A 19,591-nucleotide genomic window follows, 5' to 3' on the forward strand; every position below is an offset into this window, starting at 1 on the left:
CCCCTACCACCATCTCTCTCTCTCTCTGTCAAAGAGTTAACTTACAGCTCCAATTAATAAAGTTCCTGGGCAATTAGGAGTGTTTAAATCCAAACCCCTCAGATGGCTCTCTAACTCCCGGACTCCTGCAGCTATGCATACGATTGTTTACAGTCTCCTAGCCTCCAGAGGCACGGGAAGCTTAAGATATTCAAATAGCTTAGAGCCTCTCAGAGAGTTAAAAACTGTCAGAATAAACTAGTAAAGGATTTCATTGATGAGTCAATGCTTGTTGCCAAGTTTTCACATCCCCTGAATTGTATCCTTGAATGTGTATTAATTAATAGATGGTATATAGTAAAAAATAAGTAGTGGCCTTGGTGTTAGTAACTTTAGACCCTTAAGGTAATAAATTCTTTTCTTTGTTGTAAGCCCATTACACATCCGCCCTATAGGAATGCAATTTTATCTTTGGAAGATGGTGCCAAACCTTAAAATAATTACTCTTAGAGAAAATAAGTCTTTGTTGATAAGTCCTTGTCAAGAGTCATAAAATGTTAGTAGGCCTTCTGGCCAGAAGATGATGTAAATCACTTAAACCATTTGTATAAATTTGCAGGAAAGAAACCTTGGTTTTTGATAAGGATCAAAGACTGCTGACTTTGCATCCCCTATTATCCTCTATGTGTAACTTAGGGTATAAAAGCCCCTGTTGAAAATAAAACTACGGGCCTTGTTCACCAACGCTTGGTCTCCCCATGTCATTCTTCCCTTTAACTTCCAGCTGAGTCTCCATCTGGAGCGCGGAACCCACCACGCTTACTAATTATGCCTGGGCTTCTAAGACCCACTCGAGAAGGTGTCTAGGGTGAGGCACCTTCCGCTATTCGAGAGGGCGCCTGCGGCCTACGTAAGTGGTGCAAACTTCTTGTCTTGAAGTTTTATTGGTCTCCCGCGTAAACCAAGCTACTCAGCTTCTTTTCTCCACTGAATTTTCCTACTGAGCTATCCTCATTCTATTGTTCTCTATATCTCTAATTAGCATATAAATAGTCGCCTAGGCCGTCTCTCCTTCGAATACCCTGGATCAGCTGGGGCTGGTCCCCAGCACAGGTCAGGTGGTCTGGTATTCCCATCTCGTGAAGAATTTTCCACAGTTTACTGTGATCCACACAGGTTATACCTTATATAGTGACAGACGCTGCAACTACTCAGTGACACTCACTGCCCATGTGGTTTAACCAAATCACTGAAATGGTGGTCTAAACCAAATCTGTGGCAATCCCAATAAAATTTAATAGAAAATCCTGAACTGCAGTGACATGCACCCCTTCAGATAATATGTTAGAATGTAGGGAAGAACTGGGCCTTGGAATGTCTTTCCATTGGGAATGGGAGTTGCTTTATTAATGAGAGAACTCTTATTGGCAATGACACCAAAAACCAGAGGTCAGTCTAAACATCTGTGTACAGACCATAATGGATAATAGACCGGCCTTAGATTACACCCAGCTATCTGAAATAAGACTTACTGGTCCTTCCTCCCAACTCCTCCACACATATAATTCTTCCTAGGTGGCCAAATGCAGGACCCTGGAGGGCATAGGTTAATATCACAGGTTGGCCTCACCCTGCTGCTTTGAGTCCTGGTGACAGCAGCCTTAATCAAGTCTTGTATGAGACAAATTAAACAGACTTGGTCCATGCCTCTGTGAGTCAGGCTACCCAGAGTAGCCAATGGAGCTGAACATTCATATGAAGACTTGCTAGAAGCCAAGACAGCTTAAAATCAAGCAGTGAGCCTGTTGGGAAAGACAGTCCTCCATGGCTCTCTTGTACTTCCACATATCTCTCTGGGTATGCCCAGAATGCAGGGCCTTGATTCCATTTCACCTGAACCATTTCCCAAAGTTGTGTTTGCATCCAGCAGCCTTGAGAGATGAGATAACGTCTCTCTCTAGGACAAAAAGTATGCTTGCTTATTGCTTGCTATAAAACAGTAAATCCCTTGGGTTTGTTGTTCCTTAGTTGCAAGGCAACCCACTGTGTGCTAGGTCTTCCATCTGAGCCCATAGCGCCACCATGGGGGGTTTCCGGGCCATGAGAAATTGAATCCAGCTTGCCCATATTCATCCTGCTTCCTCTCCCACGAGTAGTAAGTCTTTTGATTCTGACCCAGGAGTCTCATATCTTCGGTCAGCACTCATGAAATAATAACAAGCTAATTCCTTAGCTTCCAAGTGGGGTAACCTGATAATCTGTTCGCTTGCTTTTTAGTCAAGGAGTTCCATTTCTATCAACCTCTACACTAACTTTCTTCTCAGTGATGCAAAGAAAACATAGGATCACTTTTTGGTCAAACACATTAACCATTTTCAGATCATATAAAGCTCTTCCTCTTTCCAGCTGGAGACTCTTGAAGCTTTTTAAATGAATTTGACTCCTGCAACTCAGTCCAACAAAATCTGTAAGAAAATACGTCTCTCCTCACAGGATGACCCCAGACCTGCCAGGTGGGACCCTTGTTATCACCCATGGACACACAAGTTGTTCAGGTTCCTGAAAACCTGTTAGGAACCAGTAGGAACATTCCCACCCCCCACCACCCCCGCCCACTGAGGCGCGGACACCCTGCAGATTAGCAACTCGGGCTGAGGAAATTCTATACTGAGGATTTCCAATTCTCCTGGGAAAGTTCAGAGCATCTTTAAAAGCCACGTGAGGCACTGCAGCATAATCTGCAAGACAGGAAGACTCCTTCCTCACATACTGAGGAATCTCACTGCCACCCACCAAAGCTAAAATCTATTCCTTCTCCCGAAGGATGCACCTGGCCAAAGGCCACCACCAGCAACCTGTATCCCCACCCACCAGCGGGCCCCGCCCCTCCCACTGTGAATCCCGCCCCTCCGCGACCCCGGGCCAATGAGAAGGCGCGCCCCTCCTTCCTCGTGGCCACGGCGCCCGCCCAGACCCTCCCAGCACTCACCAGATGTGCGGCGGCTGGTCCAGACGGTGGAAGCGGCTGGCGAAGGACGTCAGCGTCACCAGGGCCAGCAGGGCCCATCGGCCGGCCGCCTCGAAGCGCCGCGAGCTCGGAAGAGCAGGCCGTTTGGGGCTCCGCGCTGTAGCCGCCTCCGTGGCCACGTCCCGGCCTGCGGCCCGAGCCGCCTGGGACCCACATCGGCCCCTCCGGGGACGCAGTTCGGATCCCGCCAGGCCTCCGCCGGCGGCCGGCGGCATTCTTCCCTTCCTCAGGATGACCCTCCGGCCCGTAGGCACGCTGGGTTTCGTGAAGCGCCCCACCAAGAAGTCTCCAGGGGGCAGCTCGGGGTGCCCTGGGAAATGTAGTTCCCTGCGCCGGCTGCGCGGCGCCGGGGCCCGGCCTCTGGGGTGGGCGGGGAGGGCGCTCGCCTCCCGGGCCGCTAGGAGGCGGCTAGTGGCGCACAGCATGACGCGCGGACGCCGGCCCGGGGAGAAGGCGGGCTCAGAGAGCTGCGGCTCCCAGCGGCGCCGGGGCTGGGGGCGTGGCGGCGGGGTGGGCCGAGCTACCCGAGACCTTGGGGCGCATGCTCGGCCGGCCCCTCGCTTCTATCCAGATCAAAACCGAAGTCCTGACGTCTTGGGTCCGGCCCCTCACTTTTACCGAGACCCAAACCAAAGTCCTGACGTGTTGGGTCCGGCCCCTCGCTTCTACCCTGACCAAAACCGAAGTCCTGACGTGTTGGGTCCGGCCCCTCGCTTTTACCAAGACCAAAACTGAAGTTCTGACGTGTTGGGGGCCGGACCCTCTCTTCTACCCAGACTAAAACCGAAGTTCTGACGTTTTAGGGTCCCACTGGGCCCGAATCGTCGCCGAGTCGGAGAGTCGCCGGCGCGAAGTTTCCTGACCCGGAAGGAGGGGCCGCCCGCAGCGCGAGATGCAAGTAGGGAAGGTCTGTGCCGCGTATCTGAGGCGAGGGGCCGCTGCTTAGAAACACTGAGACAACCCTGGGGCCGGGGTCAAAGGTGACGCTCGGCCCCGCCCACAGCTCCCACAAAGACTCCCAGCAGGCCGTGCGCCGCTCGGACTCGGCTCTGCGCCTGCGCGTTGCACTGTTTGGGGGTTGGAGCGGGGATTGGGCCCGAGGCACGGAACTCGAGGTTGCGCAGGTTGTTTTAGTCGTGCCCTCCGTGCTAGTCTCGCCAGCCCCCAGCTCGACCCGCTGGGGCTTCCTAGCACCGTCTCTCGTCTCCCTGTTCTGCACACTGGCCTGCGTACTTTTTCCCGGCGGTCAGCCCTACAGGTCTCAGTTGAGTTCAGTTCAGTTCAGTCCAGTCGTGTCCGACTCTTTGCGAACCCGCGGACTGCAGCACGCCAGGCCTCCCTGTCCATCACCAGCTCCCGGAATTTACTCAAACTCATGTCCATCGAGTCGGTGATGCTATCAAACCATTTCATCGTCTGTCGTCCCCTCCTTTCTCCTCCTGCCCTCACTCTTTCCCAGCATCAGGGTCTTTTCCAAGGAGTCAGCTCTTCGCATCAGGTGGCCAAAGTATTGGAGTTTCAACTTCAACATCGGGTCTAACAGTTAGCAAATAGCCTTCCAGGGTTGTTTGCATTTTGAGAGAGTGCCAAGGGGAGGTGGTGGCACTTGTGGTCATAACAGTCACTTGGAGACTTTACCGGTTTTAATTTGCATTTCCCAGGCCTGTCCCCAAACCGCTATATCAATCTCTTTATTAAAGAGTGAGAACAGCGATTGTAGCTCAAAGGAAGGTGGCAGGAACATCAGGTGGAATATAGCATAGCTTTAATAATAATAGAACTTTCCCTGGTGGCTCAGATGGTAAAGCGTCTGCCAGCAATACAGGAGCCCTGGGTTCAATCCCTGGGTCAGGAAGATCCCCTGGAGAAGGAAATGGCAATCCACTCCAGTATTCTTGCCTGGAAAATCCCATGGTCTGAGGAGCCTGGTGGGCTACTGTCCATGAGGTCGCAGAGAGTCGGACATGACTGAGTGACTTCACTCTTTTAACTTTTAAAATTTAGCTCTGCAAATGCAAAAAGGAATATGGAATGGTTTATGCAGGTATCATTGGTAAGAGAGAGACCAGAAACCGCCCTTGGTTATATCTGCTGGTGGCCCATAAGTAGGAAACGTGAGGGCTTAATGGCATTTACAGTGGTTCTGTGCTCACCCTTAGCACAGGTCAAAGGTATAACATTCAGTAACTAGGTAAGGTGTTTCTTCAGAGATTCTAAGCTACTGTTTGCGGCTCTCTAGAGATTCCATTCTGTTTCAGCAGTTGCTGCCTCTGGGCCTCAGGGGCCCCCTCCAGCCTAACCAGGTAAGGAAAGGGAGGCACCGTGGAGCAGGGTACATCTAATTGTGGCCACCAAACTCTTCCTCCAAGGATGTCTACCGCCTATCAGTTGCCCTCTGTGCCAGAACTATCTTCACTTTCCCCATGAAAGTTGCCTTCAGGATAGACTAAAACTCTCAGGCTCAGGAACTAATTTAGGAGGACTGGGTTCCCACTTGTGTCCTTACCTGCATGGAAAGTGGAGTTGGTATTTCGAGGATGATGAAAGCAGGGTCAGGTAGTGAAAGGTTGTTGCTGAACTATACAAAGATGCTGGGATTCTTGGCCTCCAGAGGAGAAGAATTCAATCCGGGGCCAGAGACGAGGCTTGATCGCTCAGAGCTTTTGTGTAATAAAGTTTTATTAAAGTATAAAAGAGATAGAGAAAGCTTCTGACGTAGACATCAGAAGAGGGTAGAAAGAGTACCCGCTTGCTAGTGTTAGCAATGGAGTTGTATACTTTCCAATGAGTTTTTGAGTTGGGAGTCAGGGTTTTTCCAAGATATACATCATCCTTCGAAGTAAGGTCATAAAGCAGAGTAACACCTTTAAAAGTTCTAATATATTTTTCTGGGTCCTCTAAATAGTCTCCCAGATCCTCCTTGATTCTTGGTATTTCTCAGTAAGAAAAAGGCTTATTAACTCGCATAGACTGATTATTTTTCCTGGTGAGTGCTTCATGAAGAGGCAACTGCTTGTGTGGCTGTTCCTCAGTCTCTCTGGCTGCTCTCTGCATATGATCCCAGGGATAGACTGGAGAAACCTGATTTTCTTGATCTCTTTGTCTCCTGTCCTCCATCTCATCTAATAAAGTAGGAGGACAGGAGGGACCTGAAGGAGTCACACCCAAATCTATACCCTTAGGACACAAGTCTGGCATATTTCACAGAGAGAAAAAAGGGCAACACATATGCTACTTGTACCCATTTCCCTTGTTTTCTACAGAACCAGTCTAATGGTAAAACAGTATTATACGTAAGAGACCCTCCAACTGGCCACTGTTTGCCATCCTCTAATGGATACCATGACCATGCAGTATCACATAGGAAGACCAGGTGTAAATTCTTTAAGCCCTGGGCATCAAATCTATCCATTTTCCAGGATATAGTTCAAAGGACTGAGGCTGGAATAGTTAGCACCCATCTATAAGAGAGAAAAAAAGTGACCAGTGCCATCTTTCTACTGGAGGCATCCCTCCTTGCTCTAGATGGGGGAATAGACAGATTTTACACCAAAGCTTTTCTTTCCTGGTCAGACTTAATCTGTCACTTAACCGACGCAGGCGCCGTACTCGTCCCTCTCGGTTCTACCACCGAGACGGGGTGGGGATGTACCAGGGATAGACCTGATGGCATCCCTAACATCCGGCTCTTCACCATTACCTCTGATGCCACCTGGGGTGCAATCAGAGTAACCTTCTGGAATGCCTCCCAGGCTAAGATCGCTGGGGGCACCGTTCATCACCTGAGTGCCTGTGCACGACCCTGAGTATATTCCTGACCACAATAAGACCGATAACGAACATAAAACTGAGATGTTCCTTCCAAGCATCATCATACCAGTATAAGAGCCTCCTAAGCGTCACCACACCAGTATAAGAGTCTCCTCTGGTCCACTAAGACCCAGCGTTACCAAAGTAAAAAAAAAAACCCATTGTAGTTCCAATCTCAGTAACCTTTAACCTCAGAGATGCTCTTGTAGCTAGAGCTCCATCTAACTTCCAAACTTTCGATTCCTAGTGAGGCTAGGCGCTTCCTGACTACCAATCCAAGTTTGGGATCTAAGTAACAATACACAGTAACAGCATAGCTCATAAGTCCCTTGAAAGTCTATGATGCGACAGATTAGGTTAGTACTCCTAATTTCCAAGGAGTTATGAAATGGTCAAAGAGACCGAAAGTTTGATTGAGAAAGAGTTCGGTCCACATGCTTTGCCCATTTCTGGTTGGTCACCGAAGGAGACATTGGATGCCTCTTGGCATTGGCAGGTTGGTATAAACCCCCGACAGGTTTCTGCCATAAGCCGTATGAGGTCACTGTGGAACCGCAGAGCAGGGCTCCTCACTTGCTTCACGCAGGGCATTTCATTCATTCACACAAGCACAGCGTAGAGTTAGTAAAGTACAGCAGAAAACGTGTTCACTAGGAGAACAAAGAACTAGAGCTCCAAGCATCCTTACCTTGTTCTGAAGAATCCTGGATGAGCCCCCGAGATGAAAGGTTGTTGCTGAACCACGCAAAGATGCTGGGATTCTTGGCCTCCAGAGGAGAAGAATTCAATCTAGGGCCAGAGATGAGGCTTGATCGCTCAGAGCTTTTGTGTAATAAAGTTTTATTAAAGTATAAAGGAGATAGAGAAAGCTTCTGACATAGACATCAGAAGGGGGTAGAAAGAGTACCCTCTTGCTATGGAGTAATGCAATGAGTTATATACTCTCTAAGGCAATGGAGTTATATACTCTCCAGTGAATCCAAAGAGTGTCTGGAGGTTGTAAAGACCAGACCTACTCCCATAATTTACATTTTAAGATAACAGGATTAGCAGAAGATTTAATCCAGAGACTGTCCTCAGGCAAGGTACATTATTGTTATATAATCCTTGTAAAAAGTTCCCTGGTGACAGTAAAGCGTCTGCCTACAATGCCGGAGACCTGGGTTCAATCCATGGGTCGGGAAGATCCCCTGGAGAAGGAAATGGCAACCCACTCTAGTATTCTTGCCTGGAAAATCCCATGGACGGAGGAGCCTGGTTGGCTACTGTCCCTGGGGTTGCAAAGAGTCAGACTTCACTATCTATCTATCTATCTAATCCTTGTAAAGACCAAACCTACTTCCATAATTTACATTTTAAGATAACAGGATTAGCCAGAAGGTATAATCCAGAGACTGTCCTCTGGCAGGATACATTGTTATATAATCTTAAGGAATGTAGAGCAAAAAAAGTTTGTCCTTTCTTCCTCCTTGTGGCCACTCCTCAGCAGTGGCCACAGGACTGGAAAAGGTCCATTTTCATTCCAATCCCAAAGAAAGGCAATGCCAAAGAATGCTCAAACTACCACACAATTGCACTCATCTCACATGCTAGTAAGGAAATACTCAAAATTCTCCAAGCCAGACTTCAGCAATACGTGAACCGTGAACTTACAGATGTTCAAGCTGGTTTTAGAAAAGGCGGGGGAACCAGAGATCAAATTGCCAACATCTGCTGTATCATCAAAAAAGCAAGAGAGTTCCAGAAAAACATCTATTTCTGCTTTATTGACTATACCAAAGCCTTTGACTGTATGGATCACAATAAACTATGGAAAATTATGAAAGAGATGGGAATACCAGATGACCTGATCTGCCTCTTGAGAAATCTATATGCAGGTCAGGAAGCAACAGTTAGAACTGGAACTAGACATGGAACAACAGACTGGTTCCAAATAGGAAAAGGAGTACATCAAGGCTGTGTATTGTCAGCCTGCTTATTTAACTTATATGCAGAGTACATCATGAGAAATGCTGGGCTGGAGGAAGCACAAGGAAGGAATCAAGATTGCTGGGAGAAATATCAATAACCTCAGCTATGCAGATGACACCACCCTTATGCAAGAAAGTGAAGAGGAATCGTTACCTCTTGATGAAAGTGAAAGAGGAGAGTGAAAAAGTTGGCTTAAAGCTCAACATTGAGAAAACGAAGATCATGGCATCATTTCATGGTAAATAGATGGGGAAACAGTGGAAACAGTGTCAGACTTTATTTTTTGGAGCTCCAAAATCACTGCAGTTAGTGATTGTGGCCATGAAATTAAAAGATGCTTACTCCTTGGAAGGAAAGTTATGACCAACCTAGATAGCATATTCAAAAGCAGAGATATTACTTTGCCAACAAAGGTCCCTCTAGTCAAGGCTATGGTTTTTCCAGTAGTCATGTATGGATGTGAGAGTTGGACTGTGAAGAAAGCTGAGCACCGAAGAATTGATGCTTTTGCACTGTGGTGTTGGAGAAGACTCTTGAGAGTCCCTTGGACTGCAAGGAGATCCAACCAGTCCGTTCTAAAGGAGATCAGCCCTGGGTGTTCTTTGGAAGGACTGATGCTGAAGCTGAAACTCCAGTACTTTGGGCACCTCATGCGAAGAGTTGACTCGTTGGAAAAGACTCTGATGCTGGGAGGGATGGGGGGCAGGAGGAGAAGGGGATGACAGAGGATGAGATGGCTGGATGGCATCACTGACTCGATGGACGTGAGTTTGAGTGAACTCTGGGTGTTGGTCATGGACAGGGAGGCCTGGCGTGCTGCAATTCATGGGATCACAAAGAGTCAGACACCACTGAGCAACTGAACTGAACTTCTTCCTCCTTGAGAATTCCAGACCCCTCTCTCCTTGGGGACCCCTAGACTTCTTATCGACCTTCCTAGGAAGTGACTCAGTAGCAAGCAGCTTGGTGACCTGGTGCCTGCAGAAGCAGAAAGAAACTTGGGTGAAGTGTCTATAGAGAGATGGTAGACAGGGGTAATCTGAGAAATTCTGTTGAGTTCTCCCTCATCCATAAGGCTACATATGTGTCTGCTGGAAGATTCATGAGTGCTAATTACTGGTAATTCTGTCCTGGGTTCTGCTTTGAAATGCTGGGTACCTGGAAGCACCAGAGAAACTAACTTTGAGTCCCAAAAGTTTAGAGGTGATGTCTCACATGCTATTGCCTTCAGGGGCTTTAAAGCAACAAAAACGAGGGACAGGACCATGGCAGATCTGAGAGGGCATGCTTTCTCTAAAGGGGGTTATTAATGGTCTCTGGTCAGTGTTGCTACTCAGAAAACAGTCCAGTATCGCCAGACTTTTTTTTTTTTTTTAGGAAAAACAGGCAACAGGATTTATATATAAAACAATATGATTTTTAATGTTAGCAACTAATTGAAAGGTTTTTAAATACAGTATAGACCAAACAGAACACTGTGGGCTGCCAGCTTGTGACCTCAGCTTTGGAGTCAATGGGCATATTCCCTAGCTGTTTTAATGAGATCACTTGAGAGCATGGAGGACTGGTAGCTGGAATGTTGAAAGAGATGGGCACCAAAGCTCAGAAAATTAGATTTCCCAATATCTCTGCCACTGTCAGAAGGTATTAAGCTGTCATTTTAGGGCAACCCTTCGTTTCACAGATGAGGGAGCTGAAGACTAGAGAAGGCAGGGCTCTGTGCCCAGTCACGCAGAGCTAGTTCCTGCCCTGGGACCAGACCCCAGGTATGCCAGCTCCCAGCCCACTGCACCACGTGAACTACTACCTCAAAACTACGCCTCCTGTCTGCCCGGGACACCAGACCCGGCTCCACCAGAAGCAGAAAAGGCTTCCCACAAGTTCAAGAGGCCTTCTGACCAGACTCAAAGTTCCCCTGATGCCTGTTTAGCCCAGCTTCCCATTGGCTGGTAGTAGGATCCACCCCTTTAGAGTTACTCCCCCTGCCCTGCAGCTCTATGAGAGTGGATGTTCCCTGAGAGGCCAGGGGTCACCACAGCAGCATGGCTGAATCGAGCAAGGTAAGGAAAGCATTTGCAGACTGGCTTCCCCTGTGGGGAGTCCCTGGGACCTCAGGGACGCATGACAGCACAGTTGGAGTCACCACACGACCCCCAAGGCTTCTATCCCAGATAGCTCTGAGTCTGGCCTGAATTTTCCCGATGCAGGCCTAAGGAAGGAGGCCTGGCTTGCTGGGAGCCTCCTGGCTGGGAGTTGCCTCCCCTCCAGTGGACTTCTGGGGCTGAGAACCCACCAAGCATGGGTTAACGTGCCTCCTCTTCCTCTCTCCTCAGCCCATCCTGTATTCCTATTTCCGAAGCTCCTGCTCATGGAGAGTTCGAATCGGTAAGAGCTGTGCCTCCACTGATAGCCAGGGTGGGGTAGGGTGGAGGAAAGTGTGGGTGAAAAGCTGGGTACCAGCTTTTCAGGGTACCACCCCCAGCAGATCTCCTGGAGCCCTCAGCCTTGAAGGCATGTCTACCTTGCAAAGCCAACAAGAGGAAGGAAGGGGCTGTTTTTCCTCTTGGACCCGCCACCTCTCCCACACTGCTCTCCAAAGCCCCATAGCAACCATGCTTCAGGCAACCTCAGAGAACTCAGAGGTCCTTGGTAACTGGCAGGGAACAGCTGGCATTCCTCACTTCTTATTTGATCTGGCAAATTAAACAGAACTGGCCAGTGTCAACCCCAGAGGCCTCAGGGAAGGAGAAACCGCGGCCCCTCTGGTTCAGTCCTCATCTGACCCTTCTCTCGCTCAGCTTCACTCAGCCCTTGGCCAAGCTCAGAGTCATAGGCTCTTGCCGAGAGAGAATGGTGCTGAGTGCTTTTGTGTCCATGACTCCATTTAAACCTGAACAACCCTAGGAGGGAGTTATTACTGGTGTCACCATTGTACTGGTGGGGAAACTGGGGCACAGGGAGATTGCCCAAGGGTACTTGCCCAAGGTCACGTAGCCAGTAAGGGGCGGAGCTGGAATTTGACCCAGCTAGTCTGGTTCCAGAGTCCATGTTCTTTCCTACCCTGCGCTGCCTGTCAGCTGGGGAAACGGGCACAGAGGCTCATGAAGTTACCTGCCCAAGGCCATGAGGCTAGCGGGTGAATGTGATGGCATTTGAACCCCGGCAGCCTGCTACCAGGAGCCCGGTCCTGACTACGAAGCCATCCTCCACGACCCCCTCTTCCCACAGGCCCCTGGTATTTGCTAGATTCGGTGGGCAAGAGCACCGGGCTGCCGGAGGACACGTTCCTCGAAGAAGACGCCCTCCTCCGGCCCACAGCCTCCGCCCTGGCTGGGCCAGACCAGCAGCGTGGGCGCTGTCTCTGCGAGCCCGGTGTGCCTTGGCCTCCGGCCCGGCCCGACCACGCTCACCCTCCAGGGTGGAGCTGACCACAGCTGACAGAGCCCAGTGTTCTCCAGGCTCTGCAGACTGTGACATGTCTCAGCCTCCTCCCCTCATTCCTTTGCCTGATGCCGGTCATCGCCGTATTTTAATGCACAAGTGTGCACACTTTTACAGTCTCCTCCACTGCGATTGACTGTTTTACCCTCACTTTGCCGGGATGGGTGGTGGGGGGTGGGGAAACATCAAAGGAGGAGGAGAGGAAATCCAGCCACTAGGAGTCCCAGCTATGCCTCTCTGAGACCACCAGAGAGTCCCAGCACCCTGCTTGGAATCTGCAGTCAACAACCCGAAGAACAGAGAGAATGGATTAGAAAGGGCTTCCTCTCTAAACAGAACCAGTGTCATCAGTCCATGTGGGCCCTGCCTGGTCACTGAGTGCCTTCCCTCAGCCCTCAGATGGCTTTGGCTGGGGAAATGAGTGCGTGTCTCCAACACATCAGCCCCGCTCCCTGCTAGGTGAGGCCCTGCAGGGGGCAGAGATGACGGGGACACTTCCCTGCTGTCCTCCAGGAGCCCACGGCGTGGGCTCCCCAAAGGCCTCCCCTGGGGATACAGTGAGCCCAGGAGGAAGAGAGACAGAGCGTCAGGGCCCTGGGGTAGGAGAGCAGATGCTGGTCAAGGGAGATGGGAAGCAGGGCCCAGGACTTCCCCCAGTGGTGCAGAGAAAGAAGACTCCATCTCTCTGGTCACCCTGGGAATGTGGTCGGAGGCGGTCACCCAACTGCCGTCTCCCGTCTCTCCTAGCTCTGGCCTTGAAAAACATCGACTATGAGACAGTAGCCATCAACCTCACAAAGGATGGGGGCCAACAGGTAAGGAGGCCGCCCCCAGGCCACGATGTAGGAGGCAGAGGCCTCGGAGAGGGGCCCAGCAGGGGATGCAGACTTCTGCCCATGAGGATGAACCCTGTAGTCCTGTGCCCTGTAGTCCCCACGGCCAGAGGAGGCTGCTGGCTTTCCCTCATGGGACAGGGCAGCAGGCTGTGCAGCAGCTGCCGGGGCCATGGGGAGGCCCAGGTTCCAGGAGCTATACCACAGCACGACTCCAGGAGGGCGGGTGGTGAACCCTGCAGAGGCGCCTTGGTGGCCACATACGAGGTGCAGGGACAAGCACACAGCCAGGCCACTGGGACAAAGCTTGTGTCTCAGCAGCCACTGGGCTTCGGGATTCTGCACGGATTCCCCCAGGTGTCACCCGGGGCCTTGGAGCCAGGGCCTTCCGCAGGGAGGTGGGTGCAGGTGGGCAGTAGGCTGGGGGCTTCCTGCTTGCTCCTCTCTGCTTTAGCTGGCTCAGCCCCGGCCGCCCAGTCCACCAGAGCCTCGTCTCCACAGTTCTCTGAAGAATTCCAGGCCCTGAATCCCATGAAGCAGGTGCCAGCCCTGAAGATTGATGGGACCACCATCGGCCAGTCCGTAAGTGGAGGCTTCGGGAGACCCCGCATGAGTATGGGGCCTGGACAAGAGGACCTCACGGACCTTCCTTGCCTGTGTCTACCCAGGGCGCCCAGCTCTTAGGAGGGACGCAGGAGGGAGGGAGGTTGCCCGCTTGCTTTGGAAACTGAGGGGAGACTTAAGCATGGGGGGAGCCCAAGCTCAGCAGGACAAGGGCCCAAAATGAGCTTGTCCTCCTGGGGAGCCTCTTGGCTTCACGGGGCTCGAGGGGAGGATGGTAAGAAGGATAAAAAAGGTGGGGTGGTGATTTGGGCTTCCCTGGGTGGCACTAGTAGTAAAGAAACTGCCTGCCAATGCAGGAGACGTAAGAAACCTGGGTTCAATCCCTGGGTCGGGAAGATGCCCTGGAGAAGGGCATGGCAACCCACTCCAGTATTCCTGCCTGGAGAATCCCATGGACAGAGGAGCCTGGTGGGCTGCAGTCCGTGGGGCCTCGAAGAGTCGGACGTGACTGAACGACGTAGTGCAGTGGAGGAGTGGAGGAGGAGGAATCGGCCGTCCCCTCTGGTCCCTGTCTCACTGCTCCCCTCTGGACAGCTGGCCATCATAGAGTATCTGGAGGAGACCCGGCCCACGCCGCGACTCCTGCCTCGGGACCCAAAGAAGAGGGCGCAGGTGCGCATGGTGTCCAACCTCATCGCCAGTGGCATCCAGCCCCTGCAGGTGCAGCTCCTGTGTGTGTGCGCTCCCTCCCTCCCCTCGCTCCTGCGAGCCCACCCTCGGCACCCAGCTCGTCAGTGGGTGGGGGCTGGGGGCAGGAGGACAGAGGGGACCCTCAGGGACTTGGCCCTGGATTGTGGGGCAGAGGGAAGAGGGGAGCCAGAAAATACCCATCCCCCGGGGGCCCTCAGCTTTCCAAGGACACCTCCAGAGGCACCACCTCCCTCTGAGGTGGGAAGGGGCTAGGAGGCAGGGAGAGGTGAGCCACCCAGGTCCTGCCTTGACCCAGAGCAGCCTCCCTTTCACCTGTTCTCTGTCATAGACTGGGATTCGCTTCAGATTTTTTTTTTAATTGTCACTGGTAGAACAGAAATGGAGAAGGCAATGGCACCCACTCCAGTACTTTTGCCTAGAAAATCCCATGGACGGAGGAGCCTGGTAGGCTGCAGTCCATGGGGTCGCTAGAGTCGGACACGACTGAGCGACTTCACTTTCACTTTTCACTTTCATGCATCGGAGAAGGAAATGGCAACCCACTCCAGTGTTCTTGCCTGGAGAATCCCAGGGACGGGGAGCCTGGTGGGCTGCCGTCTGTGGGGTCACACAGAGTCGGACACGACTGAAGCGACGTAGCAGCAGCAGCAGTAGCAGAACAGAAAAGTGTTAAAAGAGTTCATCTGTTTTTTAAAAAATTCATGTGTGCTAACTCCTGACTTTGCAAAAAAGAAAATAGCCCAGAAAGATGGAGTGACTTTGCAAATAAGAAAATAGCCCAGGGCTTCCCTTGTGGCTCAGCTGGTAAAGCATCTGCCTGCAATTCAGGAGACCTGAGTTCAATCCCTGGGTTGGGAAGAACTCCTGGAGAAGGGAAAGGCTACTCGCTCCAGTATTCTGGCCTGGAGAATTCCATGGACTGTATAGTCTCAAGGATCCAAAACAGAAGAAAATAGCCCAGAAAGGTGGAGTGACTCAAGAGTGACAGACCCCGGACTGTGCACCTGTGCCCCCTTGTTGCTTTTTTTTTTTTTAACAAAGGAAGTTAGAGCAGACAGACATCCATCTGGATCTCCTGAAAGCTAGTCCTGTGTGCCTCCCCCATCCTGCCCCCTACCCTGTATCAACACCCCCTCTTCACAAGGAACCATGTCACGGAGAAGCACTGGACGCAAGGGAGAGAGGCCTTGGGGTGCACCCCCACCTTCCACGTCTCTGCTGGAGTCACAGGCTTCCAGACTGCAGGGGACTCTGGGGCAGCCTGAGAAGGTGGCCTCCAAGATGGTCACCTCCCTTCCAACCCGGGGCCCAGATGGGAGGAAGGAGCTCGCAGGGTCCAGGGTAGGACAGGTGTACAGTCAAAGGCCGCATGGGAACTGGGCTTGCCTGAGGGGCCTTGGCGGAGTGGGTGGGCTCAGCCTGGCTCCCAGAGCTCACCCCTGATTTTTCCTTGGGCCACACAGAACCTGTCTGTCCTGAAGCAGGTGGGACAGGAGAACCAGCTGACCTGGGCCCAGCAGGCCATCACTTCTGGCTTTAATGGTGAGTCCCCGCTCCTGTGAGCTGCCCCCTGGTGACCTCTCAGAGAAATGGCCCTCACACCCAGGGCCCCGGGCATATACAGCAACCTCCCAGGCCCTTTGGCCTTGACAGTGGTGGCATGATGGGCAGGGCTGAGGGGGCAGTGGCTTGGGCAGCAAGCAAACCTGACCCGAACCCCTGGTGCTTCTGCGACCCTCACGCCCGAGGCCTTTGGAAGATAGGAGGCCCAGCTTCTGCTCCACTGCCCACTGCGGGCAGGAAGCCAAGGCCCGCAACGTGGCGCCCCTCAGCGTGAGAACCACTGCCTTGGCCAGCGGCAGGTCTTGTCCTCTTGGGAGGGAAGAGTAGCTGCAATTGCCGAGGGCAGGCACCCCCACACCCCATCACCCATCTCCAGGCCCGATGGCCGCATTCCCTCCAGCACACACTCCAGCCTTGCTACTCAAGACAGCTGCCCGTGTCATAGCTATGGATGCCAAAGCCCAGAAAGGCTGATCTCCCCTTTCCGTGCCCAGAGTGAGAGTCGCCGTGTTGCCTCCCCACAGCTCTGGAGCAGATCCTGCAGAGCACGGCGGGGAGGTACTGTGTGGGGGACGAGGTAAGCCCCTCCCCGGGCCGCCTCAGGCTGCCGCCGTCTCCCCCTGAGACTCAGCCGCCTCCCTCCAGCCTGGGGCAGGCTCGGTCTCCAGAGCTTCCCAAGGAGGCGGCTGCGGTGGGCATGGGGGAGGGCACCCTCTGTGTTAAGCAGAAGTTGGCTCGTGGGGCGCTCCTGTGGTCCCCTTGGTCAGCTGCCTCAAGAGGAAGTGAGTTTCTCATTCCTCGAGGTATTCAAGTCAAAGACCTCGTCTCCAAAATGCAGAGGTGGTCCAGCTGTCACATGAGGGGTTAGACTAGACAGTGTCTCCATTCCCTTCCAGTGACAGGATTCTAGGGTTCAGGCATCCTCGGCTCATATAGGCTGAGGCCCTGGCCCTGTGGTAATTCTGGTTCCCGAGCACCACCCCCAGCCTGCACCCAGAGGCATCCTGTCCCTGCTGGGCGCCCTCCCTACGTGCTGGTGGTTTTTAACGAGGACAGTACTGTCCACTGAGGCAGGCGGGCCTTCTCTGGCTACCCACAGAGCTGGTTGTCAGGGCAGCTGGAGCTTAGCTGGGAGAAGTGCTTCTACCCAAGGGACAGACCCCGCCTGGGCCCACGGGAGACAAGCAGGGGGAGGGCAGCCTTGGGGTGGGTAGAAGGGCCAGAGACAGATGGCAGCGTCAGAGGCCAGCACCCCGGTACAGGCACCAGCGTGAGCCTGAGGTGCACCCCCTGATGAAAGCCCCCCTGACCCTCTTTGCAGGTGTCCATGGCTGACCTGTGCTTAGCGCCGCAGGTGGCAAATGCTGACAGGTAAGAGCGTGCCACGGCACCCTTTCTCCTCCTCCTGGCCGCTCCCCTCAAAACACCCAGCTTCCTCCTACTGTCAGGCCCTGACTTCATCTACTGAGGTGACATCTCATGCAGACTCTCCCTGACTGGCCAAGGTACCCACCCCCCAACCCCGTGCCAGGCCACAGCAGCCACTGTGGCCCATAGGAGACGGCCAGGAGAAGCCGGTGTAACACCGTTGCCATGCCCACCACAGCCCGGGGGATGCCTCATGGTCCCTGCTCCCAGGAGGGGGTGTCTCACCTGGTGGACACTCCTGAAGGAGACTCTCTGAGAGCCTGCTCTCTCCCGTGTGGTGTGTCTGTGCCCAGCAGTGAGCTCTGCTTTCCTCCCAACAGCCCTTCAGGAAGGCCTAGATAGAACCTCTCTGTGGAAGGCATCGTGCTGAGCACTGCTCTGTGTGTGTGTGTGTGTGTGTGTATGTGTGTGTGAGAGAGAGAGAGAGAGCACGCACATACACATGCGTGTGCTCAGTTGCTCAGCTGTGCCTGACTTTGGGACCCCATGGACTGTAGCCCACCAGGCTCCTCTGTCCATTGGATTCTCCTGGCAAGAATACTGGAGCGGGTTGCCATTTCTCACTCCAGGGACTATTACAGTTATGGAAACACTAACAAGAATGTGTTGGAGAAGGAAATGGCAACCCACTCCAGAACTCTTGCCTAGAGAATCCCGTGGACAGAGGAGCCTGGTGGGCTGCTGTCCATGGGGTCGCACAGAGTTGGACACGACTGAAGTGACTTAGCATGCATGCATGCATTGGAGAAGGGAATGGCAACCCACTCCTTGCGTGGAGTATTCTTGCGTGGAGAATCCCAGGGACAGAGGAGCCTGGTGGGCTGCCATCTGTGGGGTCGCACAGAGTCGGACACGACTGAAGTGACTTAGCAGCAGCAGCAACAGGAATGTGTAGACACATTCCCTCCCCTCAAGAAGCTCATGAAATGGCTGGGAGATAATCTGTATATGAGAGCCCAGAACCAGCCTTACACATGTAAGTCGTGTAGACTGCCACGGCAGCCCGTTCCCATTGAGTGGGAACAGCGGGAAATGGTCCTACAGGAGACCCGCCCCTCCGCAGAGAGCTCCCTATGAATGCAGCCCCCAGCCGGCAGGCCGCCTTCCTAGGCCTGCGCCGGCCAGCCCCAGGGGCTTCATCCAGCCCTGCCCGCTGCCCACAGGCTGTGCCCTGCGGACCTCGGCTTAGATGGATGTTTCTCTGCCCCAGGTTCAAGGTGGACCTCACCCCCTACCCTACCATCAGCCGCATCAACAAGTCACTGCTGGCCTTGGAGGCCTTCCACGTGTCTCACCCCTGTCGGCAGCCAGATACACCCCCTGAGCTGAGGGCCTAGCTCTCAAACCGCGCCCCACTGGTGCTGGGGCGGGAGGCAGGGAGGGGTGCAGGGGCGACACGGCCTGGGCTGAACTTACCTGGAAATGAGCGAGCCCTGACTGCAGAGAGGCAGAAGACCTGAACCCTCGCACTGGCTCTGCCTTCCCACCGGGCCGGTCTCTGCCTCGCCCCTTCGTTTGGCACCCGTGGGCAGGGTGGGGTGGGAGGATGCGGGAGTGGGTAAGGCAGGAGGTTACCTGGTGTCCGGGTCCCAGGCAGTCAGGAGGATGCAGTAAATGTAGGCTGAAACGTCTGGCCAGTTTACCGGAGCCATGAGGAAGTCTGCGTGCGTCTTCTCATCTCCTCGACTGTTAACTGACTTCCGAGACAGCCCACCCTGGAATCTGATCATTAAACTAAAGCCCAGGTGTCTGTGTTGTGTCACTTAAAGCTGAGCTGGGTTCCAGAAGGTGAACCCTCTTCCTGGCTGGAATCCCCCTGCGTCTGGACCAGGAGAGTCAGCCAGCCCCTTGCCCACCCCCTGTGGTTGGCCTGGCCCTCGGGACCCAAGGGCCAGGAAGAAAAATAAGCCCCAAAGCCTGCCTGAGAGAGTCAGACAAGACCCAGGAGAGAACAGGTATGAGAAGCAGGAGAGAACAGGTATGAGAAGCAGGAGAGAGAGCATCCTGTGACCAGCTGAGCGCCCAGGGCTGAGAGTGGTACCACTTCTAAGGCTCTCTCAGCCAAGCCCCTCATCTTCAGGGGCGGCGTTCTCTGGACCAACCCCAGGGTTTGATACTTAGAATACATCCCGTTGTGAATGGTCCTGGGAGTGGAGGCAGGCTCCTCCACGGGCAGCATAAACAGCCTCCAACTGGTGAGCTCAGGAGACCAACCTGGTAACAGCTTACCTTGGGCTTCCCTGGACCAGGTCCCCAAGCCTGG

At 53.1% G+C, this 19,591-nt stretch overlaps 2 protein-coding genes across 9 annotated transcripts in view; one reads left to right on the forward strand and one right to left on the reverse strand.

Annotated features, from left to right (window-relative positions):
- POMT2 (protein O-mannosyltransferase 2) overlaps positions 1–3,432 on the reverse strand; it is a 45,816-nt gene extending 42,384 nt beyond the window's left edge. For all 3 annotated transcript variants that reach the window (XM_061429575.1, XM_061429574.1, XM_061429576.1), the window contains exon 1: positions 2,969–3,432. In XM_061429575.1, coding sequence (XP_061285559.1) covers positions 2,969–3,432 — 464 coding nt within the window. The remainder of the gene's footprint in view (positions 1–2,968) is intronic.
- A 391-nt stretch (positions 3,433–3,823) lies between these two features.
- Positions 3,824–19,074, forward strand: GSTZ1 (glutathione S-transferase zeta 1). Of its 6 annotated transcripts, none has more exons than XM_061429586.1 (9): positions 3,824–3,914; positions 11,122–11,173; positions 12,977–13,044; positions 13,564–13,644; positions 14,221–14,346; positions 15,801–15,879; positions 16,425–16,477; positions 17,222–17,271; positions 18,539–19,074. In XM_061429586.1, exons 1-9 carry the CDS (start codon positions 3,900–3,902, stop codon positions 18,663–18,665), a joined length of 651 nt encoding a protein of 216 aa, XP_061285570.1. In that variant the 5' UTR covers positions 3,824–3,899; the 3' UTR covers positions 18,666–19,074. The 6 variants fall into 6 exon arrangements, 4 of the variants coding, with proteins under 4 accessions (XP_061285570.1, XP_061285571.1, XP_061285569.1 ...); XM_061429587.1 differs by lacking the exon at positions 3,824–3,914 and adding an exon at positions 4,072–5,310; XM_061429585.1 differs by lacking the exon at positions 3,824–3,914 and adding an exon at positions 10,221–10,848.
- The last annotated feature ends 517 nt before the right edge of the window (positions 19,075–19,591 follow it).

This window comes from Bos javanicus, chromosome 10 (assembly GCF_032452875.1).
Source record: "Bos javanicus breed banteng chromosome 10, ARS-OSU_banteng_1.0, whole genome shotgun sequence".
NCBI lineage: Eukaryota > Metazoa > Chordata > Mammalia > Artiodactyla > Bovidae > Bos > Bos javanicus.